At 37.8% G+C, this 17698-nt stretch overlaps 1 protein-coding gene across 2 annotated transcripts in view; it reads left to right on the top strand.

Moving 5' to 3' along the window:
- The first annotated feature begins 40 nt into the window (after nt 1-40).
- The window catches only part of LOC100377506 (rho GTPase-activating protein 44-like), a 37529-nt gene continuing 19871 nt past the window's right edge, over nt 41-17698 (top strand). For both annotated transcript variants that reach the window (XM_085502038.1, XM_085502039.1), the window contains exons 1-9: nt 41-391; nt 1660-1699; nt 3697-3798; nt 4962-5038; nt 8733-8844; nt 9149-9225; nt 10164-10284; nt 12742-12810; nt 13735-13992. In XM_085502038.1, the coding sequence (XP_085358164.1) occupies nt 321-391; nt 1660-1699; nt 3697-3798; nt 4962-5038; nt 8733-8844; nt 9149-9225; nt 10164-10284; nt 12742-12810; nt 13735-13992 (927 nt within the window). In that variant the 5' untranslated portion in view covers nt 41-320. The remainder of the gene's footprint in view (nt 392-1659; nt 1700-3696; nt 3799-4961; nt 5039-8732; nt 8845-9148; nt 9226-10163; nt 10285-12741; nt 12811-13734; nt 13993-17698) is intronic.

The following is a 17698-nucleotide window of genomic DNA, read 5'->3' as shown; positions in this document are numbered from 1 at the left end:
ACAGAGACCGGAGCAGCAGGCATTCAAAATTGTGTGCCGCTTTAGCATACACTATTGTCTCATCGAAAGATGCATTCTGAGTATCATCTTCAGTGACATCATCAGTGATTAGTTTGCATAGTAAATGGATCGTGGGCGTGTCAAAGTCCAGGTCCAACACTTCCGTATTCCCATGATGCTCTACGAGTCTGTGTGTCGAGGGCAGCAGATAAAAAGTTTGTGTACACATTTCTGTTTTCCAGTTTAGAGGACTATAACATTTCCGTAACGTCAACTATTTTATCTTCTTTAGTGTGATCCAGTCTGAATGCTGGATCACTATGCTCAAAAAAGAAACCATGAAGAAGCAATTTTTACGAGTAAAACAGCTTGCTAACCAGAACTTCGGAAGGTATGTAACCCACTCTCGACTCATTCGATCTTTCAAAACATCGCGAGGAGTTTCCTCTGTCTCATGCTCTCGTTCCTACAAATACATACCACGTTACCACATGACGGGAACGAGTATAATGCTGACATTAGTGTGTAACATCACACAAGTTGGCAAAGATAGTGCCATGGGCTGAGTATCGAAACACGCCCATCTATTATGGTTTTAAAAACACATAATAAATTCTGTGTAAAGTTGACATTTATGTGTCGTTATCAATGAGCACCAGTAGCCTTGGTATTCAGCTTATTTCAAGTACCAATTACATGAGCACGCGTTTTGCAAGGCTTATTCTTAGACCGTACTTATTGAATTTGGTTGTTGTCACTTTTGTTACAGCTGAAGTGCATACAATATTGTATGTTCTGTGATGTGACGGAGTCACTATCACTTTCATGTAATTGTAAGACTGAAAGTTCACATTCTCAGCATGTCACGTCATTTTACGTCCATCACCAGACATTCTCATGTTGTTCTTTTTTTATTTGTATGATAAATTTTAAAGCAAGGACATTTTTTGTTACTCTGATATTAAATTTCCATATTTCCACTCAACAATAGTGTCTCAGCATTAACTGTACCAGACAAAATAAGGATCCAGGAAACCAGTTAGACATTTTTAATCAATCCCATTTGTCATCTATTCAATAATTCACCTTCAGTTTTTATGATTATCTTGGCAAGACAACAATGTTCTGTTTTTTTCTGTATATCCAATTGTGCACTTGGACAAATTTGCTTGAACTCTGTCATCTTGAACTTCAAACTATCATAAACTCAAGGCACAGTCCCTCTATCAGAGTGATCAGAGGGACTGTGCTCAAGGCAACAGACAGGAAATGGTATTTTCACTTGTACTTTCTATTCACATGCATGTTAAATCGTTTAAATTTTTGTCAAAAAATGTGACCAGTAAATTCATTTCAGCATTTCATTGCTTGCATATTACACAACTTTTTTTTCAAGAGAAACACCATTGATGACCTATCCTCATGTTCATGAAATTCCTAGATTATTTGTGCATCAAATTTAAAAGTTCTGAAACTATGAAAATAGTAGTTTCCTTTGTTTGAGCTGCCCATGATGAAAATAATATTTTTATACATGTAGTTAATAATAAAAGTGAATAATCAATAATATAATATTTTTACTGTTGTCTCTTCCACACAATGAATGAGTTTCATATATTAGGTTAGTTAAATATTAATTCATTTTATTTTTATTTTCAGAGCTGAAAAATCTGAAGTGCTCAGTGATGAGTTATTGCAAGTGAGTAAATAAAATCATTGTATACTGCCAAATTTTCACAGGTATAAATTTGTTTGATTTGATCGTTTGACATTTGTAAGTAATACATTCTTTTTAGCTGTGACTTTCTGCCAAAGAACTGCAGTGAAATTTGTGATTTCATCAGCGTTCACGATTATATATCATTCCCTAATATTTTTCTTTGTTCAGCTGGGTAAAAATACAAGTGACATATTAATGTTTTCCTGATTTTTTCAAAACATCATTTAGCATCAAAATTAATGACAACATTATAGTGCAAAATGTTCAAACACTTACAGAGTTTTGCAGGAAAATTGAAAATAGTAAAAAGAAGAAAATGAAATGCCTGCTTTGTTCACAAATTTTATTCTAAAGGGTTAAATATACTGAAGATCAATAAAAGATTGATATGTATGCTTACAATATAAACATTGGGACTGAATGTTATCATTGGGGTGACTGACCTAGTCTTTATACAATCATTTAGTATACATGCTGTCCGCCTCAAATAAAAATGCACTTCAAGGTATATTTCTATGCCATTTGAATATAATGTGTAAATCTTGGTAACTCAAAATATGGTCAGTCCCATACTCTCCATCTAGAATTTTCAAGGTATTGTGTTCAAGGTTTACTGCCTCACATATATAGCAGAGTTAGGTAGATTTCCAATTAGAATAAAAATAACTCTAGCAAAAATTAAATATTGGTATAGACTTAGCATGTTTGCTGACAATAATATTCTTATGAAAACAAAGCAATTAAATCAAAGTGGATAAAACATATTGAAAATATTATTGGTCTGAAGGAACTGGATGAAGCAAAAGAACAGCACAATGTAGATAATCCACTAGTAGTAGAGACAAAAATGAAGGCAATAAACTTAGGACATATAAACAATTCAAAATAAACTATGAATTTGAAAATTCTCTAAATGAAATAAATAACTTTTAGCTTATGTAAAATGTTATCAAAATTCAGGCTTAGTGATCACATTTTGGAAATTGAACTGGGGAGAAGGAGAAAACCAAAACTACCAGCAGCAGAAAGTGTCTGTAAAAAATGTGATCAAGGCGATACAGAAGATGAAAAACATTTGCCTTTGAGTTGCTCGTATTTTGCTCATATTTTGAAAATGAAAGAAAAATCCTCCTGAAAAACTGCGAAATTACCTAAATTGAAAAGAACAAAGACGTAATGTTGTTAAAAATAATGAAAAATAACATTGCTCTTTCACTATATCTAAAAAATACCATATACAAAACACCGCCTGTGTAAACCCCTGGGTAGGGAGAGCCTTTTCTTTGATTTATTTACTGTATTTTTATTACCAGTACTTTCTGATTTTTGTTGTTGTAGTTATTAGACCTTAAATTTGTAGTTAATTTTAGTTGCATTACTCAGATTTTATTTTACACTATTTTTACCTTACTGTATCCACAGCAGATTACAGTTGCATAATAAACTATTATTATTATAACTAGGGAGAAATCTTACATGAAAGTGGTGTATGTTAGTTCTGCTGCTGCTACAGTTGAAATAGAGAAATATTTAGCAATCTGATTGCTTCTTCTATCTAGTACACAACATATAAATTATATTACAATTTATGGGATTTTCATGTATCTGAGGCAGGTGCTTGCATATGTATATAGGCAATGAATAATATAATAAATAATTTATATTGAGTTGGGCTGAGTATCGTCATTGTCTCTCCAGTTGTGTTGTATGTACAAGTACCAGTAGTGACAGTACATGTACATACATGAAATCTGAAAATCTGCCCAGAACTCAAGTTCCAGTGTCAATAACTTTTCTATCGCAAATAGTGTTACCACAGGGGCTTCTTGAAAAAGGAATTTCTAAAACTTCTTTAAACATAGTATTCAATTCTGTGTATTAAAGCATGTGTGATTGACTCGTGAATACCCATGGTAGTAACCTGTCACATAATCTTGTAAGAAGTAACTATCTGATGTATAATTTGTTTATGACAGTGTGAGAAGAAGATAGAAACACTGAAACATGTGTCACACAACACAACTAAGAAACTGTCAGCATGTTTACAAGGACAGGGGCAGGATTTTGATAAAAGACTGGTAAGTGCTTCCTTGTTTCTTTATTCAGACATCTAGTATTAAGCTCCAATTTAATGCAATGGTCTACTGTAGAATACTTTATTTTAGCTGGAATTAATTTTCGCTGAAAAGACTTTGGCATTTTGTATGGAATTTATTTTCACTAATTTTTCATGAGTTGAATGTAAAATATAGAAATAAAAACATATACATGCTGGATTTTATTTTCACTGAATCATTCCTTCAGCGAAAATTTGTTCCAAGTGAAAATAAAGTATTTTACAGTAACTAATGTGTTCACTGGGGTTCATCGTTTCAAAATTCAAATTCAACCCCTTGTATTTTCTCACTTGATTTTGTAGAAATGAAATCAAAACAATTACTGAACAAACAAGTGCTAGTGATTGGAGGGCATGTTACACATACTGTGACAAGTAGTTGGTCATCCATGCTAGTGGGCGGTTCTCAACTTTTCAAAATATTCATGAAGACTAGCGATCAAAGGGCATTTCACATACTGCCTTAGTAGTTAGTCTTCCATGCTAGCGGGTGGTTCTCAACTCGTGAATTTAAATCCCAATGAATTCATTAACAATTATTTCAACAGTGTAATTAAATCTCTGTGAAAATTAATGCTTTTAGATGTAAAAAATTAATGCAAAATATAAGCATCATACCATGCAGTATTTTCTCATGCATAACTGACCTGCTAAAATGGATAAGTTGCATACCTAAAATCACACCCACACAGTCTTTTGGCTTACTCGAACCACTATTTGAGATGCATTAATATTAAAGCAAATGCTGCAGTTAAATATAAAAATATTGAATAATAATTATTTTGGTTATTGATATATTTATATCAATAAATTATCAATTAAAAACTATGTAATCTTGTTGTTGCAAGCTTTGTTTTCTGTTATACTGTTAAAAATTATTTTTTTCATTGCACATTTACAGAATGTATAAAGCCTGAAAGGCTTACAAGTCAATGTACCAGTAACAATACCTGCATATGTACCTGTAAACCTATGCATAAAACACAGACCAGCTATTTAAATCAGTCATGCATGTCATGCTTGTATTCAGCAATGCATTCAAATGGTGTATCCATGCCAGACTTCAGCACATGGTGATGCTATCAATAACTTTCTCTTCATTACATGAATAATCTTGTTTTGTAGAAAAAACTACCAGATAGCCATTTAGCTGCTAGTATGATGGAGTCAAGCCAGATGCTGGGCAACAACTCCATACTTGGGTAAGACTTTAAGAGTTTTATTTAACCATTAAAAGTGAATAATAAATGATTGATTGATACTAAGCAACTTGGAAATTCAGATTTTTGTTGATGAGCAGAATTCATGGAAAAGTGAATGCTTTATAAAGTATCAGATGTGTGATTCAAACGGGAAGCAGTAAACATTAAATTAAATCACACCTTGGATACATTATAAAACATTTTTTTTAATTATTTTCTTTATACTTAGGATGATCTAATTGATATTATGAATGAAATGTTTGCTTTGATACCTGTTCATATGTTATAAGTGTAAGGTATATGATGGGTTGCACTAAGGATTTGGAACTTCATTGTATTACTGGACATGGATAGCACTACTATCTCATTGTCCATCACATTTATGCAAACATCACACACTATGGGATGGTTTAGACATCTATGCAGCATTCCTCCACACTCCACAAGGGGTTTTATGTAGACCCATCAAGTGCTAAGGCCACCTAGTTACTGTCGACATCCGCCCACCAATGAACACTCGGCTGAAATGATTTGTAAACAGCTTACAGTGTTCTTCCCTGGCTGTAACAAATGAAGAATCGCCAATCGTTTTTCAAGACTCCACATACAAACAATGACCACTGGAAGTGTCTTTATGGCAATAGTGAAAAAGTAAACAGCAAGGCGGCGGTTTATGTGTTATTCATCTAAATTCATTGTCGTTGCTTGTTACGTACCGTATACAACTAAAGAAGTTTCGATCATAGCTGTCTTTTTTAGTAATCGTGTTTGTGATAACGAAAGTAGGAAATAAATTTGAATGATATATATATGCAAAGACAATGATATATTAGAAGATGGCATGTTAACTTTAACAAAAATGAAAATTCTAGCCGTGAAACAGTATGGGAAAAGCAAACTGATGACCTTTTGCATTCTGGGCTTACGTTTATGTTCAGTTTATGTACTTTTGTCTCAAGTGAAAAGTGTATGCATGACCAAATGTTTAAAATCATACTGTTCTTATTTGGAAAAACAATATTATTACTGTACACTCGCTGCAACCACCATAGGTGACTACGCTGAGTAGTCTTTTCACTGCCAGTGGTATATATTGTATGCAAATTAATATGTAAATTTATGCAAATTAGACTGACCACCATGTATTTCAGATTGTGAAGAACACTGCTTTATGCCTAGGTGTGGTCTTGTAATACTTATTCAGATTCATACAAACATTTACTAGTTTAAATCATGATTTATTTAATTTATTGATTAGTTTAATTACTGTATCATCAATGTTATAACAAGTATGACCATAAAGGTAATAGTTATGTTCTGATTGAAATTAAACTTTACTACATGTACTTTGTGTATTGTGTACATTGACTAGTGTTAACTCCACTCAGCTAAACATTATGTTCAATATCTTTGTAATCTGATACTGTAAAATACATAATTAATTTTTGCCAAAAAAAATGGTTATTTTGTATGTTTTCATTGATTTTTGATGAGTTGAATGGGAAGTATAGAAAAAAGGTATATCGGTATGCGCTGGATTTTATTTTCACTGAAAGCAAAAATACGTAGTTGTATGTAGCTCGTACAGGGTAAAAAGCTTAATGTGTCAGTATATCAGAATGCAATTACCATGAGAGGTTTGAAGTTATGAATATTCATGTAATGCTGATGAATTCTCTTATACATTTTGTATTCCAACTGATTAAAAGCTCATTCCATGCACATTGTAATGTAGACTTGTCTGGCTTACCAGTAGGGCTTCTATTCCATTTTTGTGCCAAGGCACTTTACTTTAAATACATTGATAAATATAGCTTCATTCTCCACCTCTTGGTTTTCCCCTGACATCTTTGATCCCATATGATAAAAAGCAATTGTGAACCCAACCAATGATTTTATTAGTCCCCGTTCGGACGTAGTCCGAAAACGGGGACTTATGTTTTGCCCTGTGTGTGTGCGTGCGTCCGTCCGTCCGTGATCACCTGTATCTCGAACATGCATGTACTGATTAAGTTCAAACTTCACTCATACATCACACATTATATGGGACATATGCACATGCATTTTTTTCATGATCCGATTAACGATAGCCGAATAGCGGCCATTTTAAGGCCGAAAATGCATCAAAATCGCACATTTTCACCATTCCGTACCCGGATCTCAGTTATGCAACGACGGATTTCATTCAAATTTGGTACATACATTAAACATAATAGGATCTTGATGCACGTCATTTTTTTTCCGGATCAAGTTCGAAATGGCCGACTGGCGGCCATTTTGTTTTAAAGAATTCAGTTCTGGAGTAGTATCCGAGACATGTCTGGATTGATCAAGTTCAAACTTCACACACACAAGGTACATCATGTCACGAATATGTATGTGCATTTGTTTCATGATCTCATTAATGATAGCCAAATGGGGGCCGCTTTAAGGCCGAAAATGCATGGAAATTGCACATTTTCACCATTCCGGACCCGGATCTCAGTTATGCAACGACGGATTTTGTTCAAATTTGGTACATACATTAAACATAATAGGACCTTGATGCACATAATTTTTTTTTCGGATCAAGTTCGAAATGGCCGACTGGCGGCCATTTTGTTTTAAAGAATTCAGTTCCGGATCCGTATCTGAGACATGTCATGATTGATCAAGTTCAAACTTCACACACACAAGGTACATCATGTCACGAATATGTATGTGCATTTGTTTCATGATCTCATTAACGATAGCCAAATGGGGGCCGCTTTAAGGCCAAAAATGCATGGAAATCGCACATTTTCACCATTCCGGACCCGGATCTCAGTTATGCATGGACAGATTTTGTTCAAATTTGGTACATACATTAAACATAATAGGACCTTGATGCACGTCTTTTTTTTTTTCGGATCAAGTTCGAAATGGCTGACTGGCGGCCATTTTGTTAAAGAATTCAGTTCTGGATCCGTATCCAAGACATGTCTGGATTGATCAAGTTCAAACTTCACACACACATGGTACATCATGTCACAAATAGATATGTGCATTTGTTTCATGATCCGCTTAACAATAGCTGAATGATGGCCATTTTAAGGCCGAAAATGCATCAAAATCACGTATTTTCACAATTCCGGAACCGGATCTCAGTCATGCATGGATGGATTTTGTTCAGATTTAGTACAATGTGTTGTACATATGCAGGTGCATTTCGGTCATGATCTGCTTTGAATGTATATGTCACTCAAATATGAACGGAACGGGGACGTGTCATTGACAATGACTTGTTTTCTGCTCTTCTAGATTGAAACATATAGCAGTAATGTACCAATATCCAATGATTTGTATACTGTAAAATACTTTATTTAAGCTGGAATTAATTTTCGCTGAAAAGACTTTTTGTGTGTTTTGTATGGAATTTATTTTTTGATGAGTTGAATGTAATATATAGGAAAAAAGGTATATTTGTTGGATTTCATTTTCGCTGAATCTTTCCTTCAGCGAAAATTTATTCCGTGCAAAAATAAAGTATTTTACAGTATATGTTTGCCGTGATTTGGTACCTACTCAATTCTCCTCTGACTGCTCAGTCTGAAAATATTGTTATACCCCCCCCCCTAGATATGCAAGATTTACCAACAGAATTTAATGTGCACACTTTGAATGTAATTATTAACTGTAATTAACTGAAATGCCTATATATGTATGTTTTGTACAGGTCTATGCTGGCCACATGCGGAGAGTGTCAACAGAACATAGCCAAAGACAAAACTGTGTTTGAAATGGAGGTAGAAGCTAAAGTACTTGAACCACTAAATAAATTAGCAGAGGTAAGAACAGTTTGATTATAATTCTCACTGGTTGTTGCGAGTATGCAATTATTCTTGCAATAGAATGATGAGAATTTGAAATCGTTGTGATTAAAAAGGGGAAATAAGATTCTCACAAGCAGCATTAAAATTTAAGGATTTTTATCTATACTTGCTGATCAAAGAGTGATCATCAGCCATTTATAGCTCTCACAATACATGTTGTAAAGATCAATTAGTATTGTGCAACTTGCATTTCTTTTTATGAAAATACATATAATTTATTGTATAAAATTCTTCATTTCATTTAAATTTATTGCCTTAGGTTGACATTCCTAATGTCTATGCACAGAAAAAGAGATTAGGTAAAGCTACGCTAGATATGGATTCAGCAAGATCAAGGTGAGTAATAGTACTTAGGCTTAGAGATCATTTTCATATTTGGCACATACATCATACATATAGGAATACATGTCCATGTCAGTTTGTTTCATAATCAGATCAAATATGGCTGACTGTCAGCCATCTTGCTTTTTGACTATACAATTGTCTCCAAGGCTTAGGGATCATTTTCATATTTGGCACATACATCATACATATAGGAATACATGTCCATGTCAGTTTGTTCCATAATCGGATCAAAGACTGGCATTCATCTTTTTTTTTTTTTTTTTGAAAATGTGGTTTCTTGGACAGGATTTGTCTGTTTTCAAATTTGATACAAACATTATACATGTTGAGATACATGTCATGTCTATGATGATTTGATGTGTATCTCTGTACATGAGCCTGGACAAATGAAATTCAGGTAGGATAAAAAAAAATGCATGAATAGCATACCCTATTTAATTTCTGACAATATATTACAATTTCGGAAGAGTCATTTAATGCATCTAATTTCTGTTGATACTAGATCAGCCAATTATTCACTCTAAATTATTAACTATGCTTTTGGTGCATATTACTTTATTTTTGGCATGAATAACTAATTCCAATGGGACTATGTCATTAACAATAACTTGTTGTTTACATTTCTCTAGTGAAAGCAAAACCAAAAACTATATTTATTGTATTCTGGATCATCAAAATATCATGTATACTGACCATGCAAACACCCACAGGTCATTCATGTAAAATACAAGGAGCCATTATGGTATTAATTTGGTCACCAAATGTCTGATCAGGGTTACTGCAGATTGACTTTATAGTTAATAATTGCTGGTGTTATCATATCACAATCCGAGATCTTAGACTTGGTACAAGGAGATTTACATTTATTCAAATCTTAATAAATGTATTGATGCTGTGACTCTTACCATAGATGATGACTTTGTTTTCAGACACTTATCTGCAGTAAGAGCTACAACCGCTGGGAGAAGTAATTTGCCAGAACATGTGGCTAAAATAGATCAGCTTAAAGAAGAGATGGAAGAGGCTAGCAGTAAAATGGCATCCGCTAGAGTAAGTTTAATAGTCACATTCTATAAAAGTCTGTAATCATATTACTTACTCAGCACTATTTCAGTTTCAGCATTTGACTCAGAATGATTTATGGTGGGGACCACATGTAGAGCAAGATGTGTATTATTAGATATTTGCTTCATTAGTAGCGCATACGATGACAGCGATGTTTCTATTGTCAAAATAGTAATTCTTTAATGATCTAGTATACAATGCAATTGATGGTTTCTATTACATAGTGTTCATGAAATTGTATTTTTTTGTTACAATTTTTGTTTCAATCATCTATGGTTGGGTATCCGGTACTTTAAAATGTTGAGGATTTTATGGCATTCCTGAAGAAAAAATGTTACAAAAGTCACTGACTCACTGAATTTGTGAAAATTTGTCTCTTGTGAATGTATGTTAATGCACATGTATGTATAAGAGATTTATAGTCTTAATTGAAATCAGCTGGAAGGTAGCACAGAAGTTAGCACAATATCATGACCAAGCGATTGCTGTTATGACTAACCAAGAGGTACAAGAAAAAATAACTAACACTGGATATCTTGAGCCGACATACTCTGTTTTAAATCCACAGTTTGAGGGTGCAAATAATATATATTATAATTTTACACATTCATTTGAATGAAATTTAGCAAATCCATTGAATAATAAATATATATTGCATAGTACCCACACCCACTTTTTCTGTAATCATATTAGAATACTCATCAAATATAGTAAAGTTTTAGTGACAATTAATTAATAACTTTTGTTTTAATTTCTTCGTATTCAGTAAATTTAATATGGTATATATACATCTTGTATATCAGTTCATATTAATGATGTTGTCTCCAATTCAGACTGTGAAATATAGGGTAATAACAATAACAGAGTTGAAAGCAGCATTATTGTAGGTAATTGCTATACAAGCCCAAACAGCTGGTGTTTGTAAAATATGTGTACTGTATTTGATGTTTAAAAGGTCAAATGTTGTGTGACATTGTGATTAAAATATGAACTTGTCATGAACTGTGTTTGTAACACCTATTGTAGTTAGGTGTAGTTTTGATGTTTTAGTTATTCACTCAAAAAATTTATGATCAAAATGTTTTATTTCTTTTGCTTGTTTGATCAATGGATGCCAGTTATTTGGTTCTAGCTGAGTGGGTACATATAGGTTTCACACCACTATTAGAATTTGTAACAAGGCAGGGTTATATATGCAATTCTGTCTATTTTGAAAACTTTTTTGCAAGGATGCTTTTATTTCTTCTCCAAAGCTGTACTAGTTTTAGGTGTGTGGGTTTGAATATTAAAATTAACTGTAAATTTAAAAAAAAATATTTGCACTCATATTGATTTGGCATGAAGAACAATACAGGATGGCATATATACATAAATCGTTTTGTTTAATGATGTAATCTGACATAGGCCACACTGATTTAATTTTATGGATGACATCCTCTGGAGACCCCAAATCTAATGCGAGAGGGCGAAAAAAAAAAAAACTGCCAAAAAAAAATAATGCTGCAAAAACCACAGGAATACGGAGCTGGTATAAAAATTACGTAATTATCATAAAAACAACAAGAAATAAATAAATATTAAATGAAGCAAAACTATAACAAATTATAAGAGGCTCGATATTGAAAAAAAAAACACCAACAAAAATTTGGATGCAGAAAATTATGTACATGTATCTTGATGAAAATTTGTCATCTGATCAAAATATTACTGACTGTGTGTTCAAGCAAATTATCCAAATCAGAAAATGAAAAAAAAATAAGAAACTTTCCTTCATCTCAAAAGCGGACTTCGGCCGAGGAGCTTTCTCTGCTTTTGTTGCAGTTTTGTCGGCTTCAATGCGGACAAAGCAACCGAACTGACTTGTCGCCTGACTGACTTTTAGGCCACCATACACCTCCACTCCTCTCCCATTTTTCTCATCATTGCAGAAGAAACGCGGGACAGCCACTCTGTGTAAACGTCACATCTCCCTGGCCGACGTCAATTGCGTACCAGTCTACAACAATTCCCTCCGATTTTCCTCTGAACTTTTATGCTCGCGTATTTTGGTGGCGTGGTCGCCATGTTGGAATTCCCGGCAACGCAATACGCATGTGCAGAAGATCATTTACGACAAAATTGGCACGTTTTGAGAAAGTCCAAAACGAGTTTTACGACAAGCCGGCACTTTGCGACAATACGAGTCGGCAAGTTCTGGACAGAAAACCAATTTGTGGAGACTCGTCATTGGTGATGTCATCCATAAAATTAAGTCGGTGTGGCCATACTTATTTATAAATAAACATGTGTACACATGATTGATGTACTTGAAAAACACAACCCAAACAAACATTATTCCTCACATGCTCCTCTATTGGATCAAACACAGTTTTTGATGACACCTGCCAGCAATCTACTGATACATACAGCATGAAGGGTTGATGACTTCTTTCTTACCCACAGGATTCCTATGTAACTGACCTGTTGGCATTGCTAGCAAGAGAAAGTGAATATTCAGAAAAGTTAGTGGAAGTAAGTCTTTTGCACACATATTTTTGATGGAGAAATCATCTTCCACTATCTGTAATTTCTCCACCTCTTCAAAATTTTCAAAAAAATCCTGCATAGAAAGAAAAAAGTTTTTGATGAATAAATTTGTGCTGTATATTAATCCAAAGCACCTCACTTTAGTGGCTCAGGACAACAAGCATCTATAAATCTTGCACTGAAAAAATCTGTATTCCAAAATTACTGTGGGTGCACAATTTTCATTTGTTATCCTTAAAATTGTGTGTTTGTTTTTATTTTTCACAAAAATTCTGACAAAAAACTGTGAATCACACAATATTAAGTAATATATGTGATTATCAAAAATATAAATATTGTTGTCTTGTCCCTAAATGTGTAATTCAGTTATAAATTATTAAGTATTAGATCAATACCCTCAGTAGAATGTATCTTATTGTGTGAAGAACAATAAGGATATCATGATTTATTCTTTTTTGTGCAATGTTATGTTATGTTTTTGTGCAAAATTACTTTATATACAGGTTACTCAAACTACTGACTTCATTACGATTTCTATTCACATTAAAAAATTCCAAGTTTTTCTTACTTTTATTTATCAAAGTAGAAATTAAAAGTAATTAGTTAAGTATAGACAAAGTAGTACATGTATCATTGTTCTGTTGTTTTCGGAGAGTACCTGCTTCCAATCTATTTTCTGTCTTCTACAGCTGTCCTCTATTAGGCGAACAAACAAAATTTCTAGTTAATTTGTACTCTATATTCAATATGTGACACATGCTTACATTATTATTATTCATTCTAATCTCGTGCCTTTATTTAGATTTTTGTGAAAATTGAAAATAAATTTTTTTCTCAAACATTCTGACAAAAACTGAAAAAAATTCCATGGCCAGCACATTTTTAACTGTTATTGGTTTCTTTACTTAGTTTGTAGAAGAACAGGCAAAGTATCACAAGAATGCTGCAGCCAACCTTGACCAATTGATACCTGCCATGAGAGCATTGCTCTTGGAAAACCCCCAGCAGAAAGTGTTTGGCACAGAATTGGTGGACCACCTACGAGTGGCAGAAAGAGAAATAGCATTCCCCATTGAAGCCTGCTGTGAAGCTATTCTACAGATGGGTGTGGAAGAAGAAGGTTTATTTAGAATTGCTGGTGCATCATCAAAAGTGAAAAAACTTAGGGTATGGCTAGTTGCATTTCAATGTTTTTACATGTATGAGATTAATTCACTACGTTCAATTACCCACCATAGACTCCGGTCAGTCAAAATGACTATTTTGAACTGTAGGCATTAATCAGCGATTCTGCCGGTGACGGAGAGATAGAATCTAGGTCAGGGGAAGCCCCATGACCTCAAGATTTTTTTACCCCTTACGTCACGAACCCACATGACCGAGGCCACATGGCAACGTCATAGGTAGCCGTCCATCACTCTTCAATTCTCTCTGAGCGGCTCTGCCTGGCTTTGTTGCTTTTTCCTGTCTGGGTTTCTAGCGTGGGTCGTCGCCGCAGCTGCGGCATCCGACATTCTAGCTGGTAGGATAAGTTTTTCTTGTCTTTTTACCCTTGTGTCGTTTTCCCCTTTGTGTGTTATGCTTTTCCACAACAAAGAAATCAAACCCGGCGCCACTACGTAGTCACATGTTGATTTCATGGCGGCACTTTTTACAACTGTAATTCTTTTCCCTCATGCACGTCGTCTTTTATTTTTAATGTATTTAGAAATGGACAGATGCACTGGCGACGCCAGAGGCTCACCGTCGGTATTGTCTCCTCAGTTTATGAGGAAGATTTGTACTCAGTGTACGCAGCTATTGCAGGAATGGAACGTGCATTCAAAGTGTTATCGTTGTTTCACATGCGTTCGGGGTTCGGGTGTCTGCCCAGAGAATTTGTGTAATCACTGGGGTTCAGAAGCCTGGGAATCGTTCCAGCAGCATGTCAAAATAGCCGAGACTGACCGCGTCGCTCGTTCGCAAAAAGGTCGCACGGCAAGTGCTACCGGCATGGGTACAAGTGAGTTGTGCGTTGGCATGAATGACAAGTCCTTGCGCTCGGTTACCGGTTCTCATACCGGGATACCAAGCAAAGGGCCCGATAGTGGGGGTGCCGATTTTGTTTGGTCTCCCCCGCTGATTGGAGGGCATCTACACAGTCTGTTTTTTCAGGCAGTGGGTTTCCCAACTTTACCGGCAAAAGCGAGGCTGTGCCCCTGGAGGTCTTTCCTCCTATGGGGCCCGCGCTGGGTCCCGTTGTGGACCCATCATTGCACGGCGCCGGTTTTGCCGCTGAAATGAGGGCATTGGTCGAAGGACTGTCAGGGAAAATTGCGTCCTTGGCAGGCAGAGTAGATCATTTGCAGGCGGAGCGAGCTGTCTCCACTGCGGCCTCTCAGCCGGCAAGTAGGAAGAAACACAGAAAGCACTGTTCCCAGCCGTGGACACACGCACACACGCACGCACGCACACACGCACGCACACACGCACACACACACACACACGCACACACACACACACACACACACACACACACACACACAGGCTAGTGGCAGCAGGTCTCCACGGGAACCTCAGACACACAACACCAACGGGGACGCTGGTAGCCAGGACTCCGTTTTTGGGACAAGGCGTTCGGGTTAGAACATACTTTGTCCCAATTCGTGGGACGAAACCAGAAGTCCCCGACCGGACCCCGATACCACAAACTTCTGTTTTGCCAGCCGGGTGAAGGGGGATGGCCGCGTTCCATGGACATTCTCATCGACCCTTTCTGAGACTATCCAACATGCCCTGAGAGCGGAGTTGCGACTCATCAATTTCCTTGAATTTGTGGGCGCCACACTGGAGCGCATTCTTGTGCGCGCCCAGGACTCTGAGACCTCAGATGCAGAACGCACTCGCCTTCTAGAGCAAGCGACACAGTTAATGGTAGGCCACCGTACGGCTATGTGCGATATCCTCCAGTGTCATATGGCTCTCTTGGCCGGGGCTACTACTGTGCAGCGAGACGCGGTTTTAGACGCGTGTGTTTTCGCCGGTGAACTGAGTCAGGGGGTACGCCACCGCCTCAGTTACGCAGACTGGAGATCCTCCACCCTCTTTGATGGGGAGATAGCAGGGGCAGTCGCAGAGCTTCGGGGTGTAACAAACCAAATGGTCCAAGTCGAATCCAATAGCCAGTTGGCCGCTGCCAAGGGTAAACGGAGGGCGCCCCAAGCACAGAAAGCACAACGCCCTAGGACTAGCTCCGCTAAACAGAGTCAGCCAGGAGGCAAGTGCTCGTACCCATCCGCGGGAGGGAAGGGTAGCGGCGCACTCCCAGGAAAGTGAGGACCAGGTGGTGGCTCCTCCTCCTTCTTGGGTGGTCATCATCCCCGGCAGCGGGGTAAGCATGTTTGACGCTTATCTCTGCGACGGGGGATGGGCCTGCGTTCGGCAAGAGATCAGGCTACAGCTTAGTAACCCCAGTGATCTACGGGGAGGCTCACCTCACGGTAGAGGAGGAACAACCCCCCCTCTTGCAATCGCCGAACCCATGGCCACAGATCCCTGTCGCACGCAGATTGCGCCGGTGCATTCCGGCTTGGAGGCAGCGGGTAACCGACCCCTGGACGCTCCAGGTGATCACACGCGGTTACAGAATACCACTGACATCTCCTCCGCCCCTGTCAGTGTCCCCCCGTTGGGGGCACTGCCAGGGGATCCCCGCAAGGCGGAAGCAATCAGACAGGAAGTAGACAGTTTGCTAAGAAAGGGCGCCATACACAGAATAGTTCAGCCGGCACTGAGTCCGGGCTTCTACTCAAATGTATTCGTAATACCAAAATCTACAGGCGGCTAGCGTCCGGTTCTGGACCTAACAAGACTAAACCAGTATGTGCTTCTCGATCGGTTCCGCATGGAGACACCATCCAGTGTCCTACTCTCCATCCACCGGCTCGACTGGCTAGCCTCTTTAGACTTATGCGACGTTTACCTGCACATACCGATGCACCCAGCGAGTTCGCTCATCTGGGCCAAGTATTCGAATTTCGGGTGCTTCCCTTCGGGTTATCCACAGCGCCCTACGTATTCACCAGAGTGATGAATCAGGTAGTGCTGCTGCTTCACCAAATGTCGGTACACATCAATCCGTACCTAGACGACTGGTTGATACTCAACCCTGACAAGGGATTATTAGCCAGACATGTAAGGCTTACACAGGATTTACTTCACCGGTTGGGCTTTTTAGTAAATCACAAAAAGTCCCATCCCGACCCGACGCAACAGTTGGTGTTTCTGGGCATGGAGTTCGACACCGAAGTAGGCCTGGTTCCCCCATCTCAAGCGTGTTGCCTAGTGCTAAGCAACCGAGCAGAACGCCTAGTCAGCGTACCTTCAGTGTCTCTCCGAGAACTAATGTGGCTCATCGGAATGATGACCTCCGTTCGAAGGGTAGTTCCCCACCCCGCACTACGCAGCCGCCTGGTCCAACGCTTGTTATTGGAATACCGAGCTCACCTACGGGAACTAAACAGACGGGTATTGATCCCGGACCAAGTAAAGGAAACCCTGTCCTGGTGGTCGTCACTGACCAACCTCAGACAGGGGGTCCCCTTGGACCCACTTGTCACAACCATGACTCTGGTAACAGACGCCCTCCAAGGTTGGGGAGCGCATCTATTGGACAAACAAGCCCAAGGAATATGGCCCCCGCAATGGGTTCGGGACCACCATATCAACTGGCTCGAGCTGAAAGCAGTGCACCTAGCACTTTCTCACTTTTGACCCGAAGTTCGAGACCACAGAGTCCTGCTTCGCACAGACAACACAGCAGTGGTCTCCTACATCAACAAGGAGGGGGGGGGGGCGCGTTCCCCATCGTTGTCGGTCCTAGCAGAGCAAATTC

Source organism: Saccoglossus kowalevskii, chromosome 8 (assembly GCF_978046115.1).
Source record: "Saccoglossus kowalevskii chromosome 8, keSacKowa6.1, whole genome shotgun sequence".
Lineage (NCBI taxonomy): Eukaryota > Metazoa > Hemichordata > Enteropneusta > Harrimaniidae > Saccoglossus > Saccoglossus kowalevskii.
This window is presented reverse-complemented; position numbering and strand designations above follow the sequence as displayed.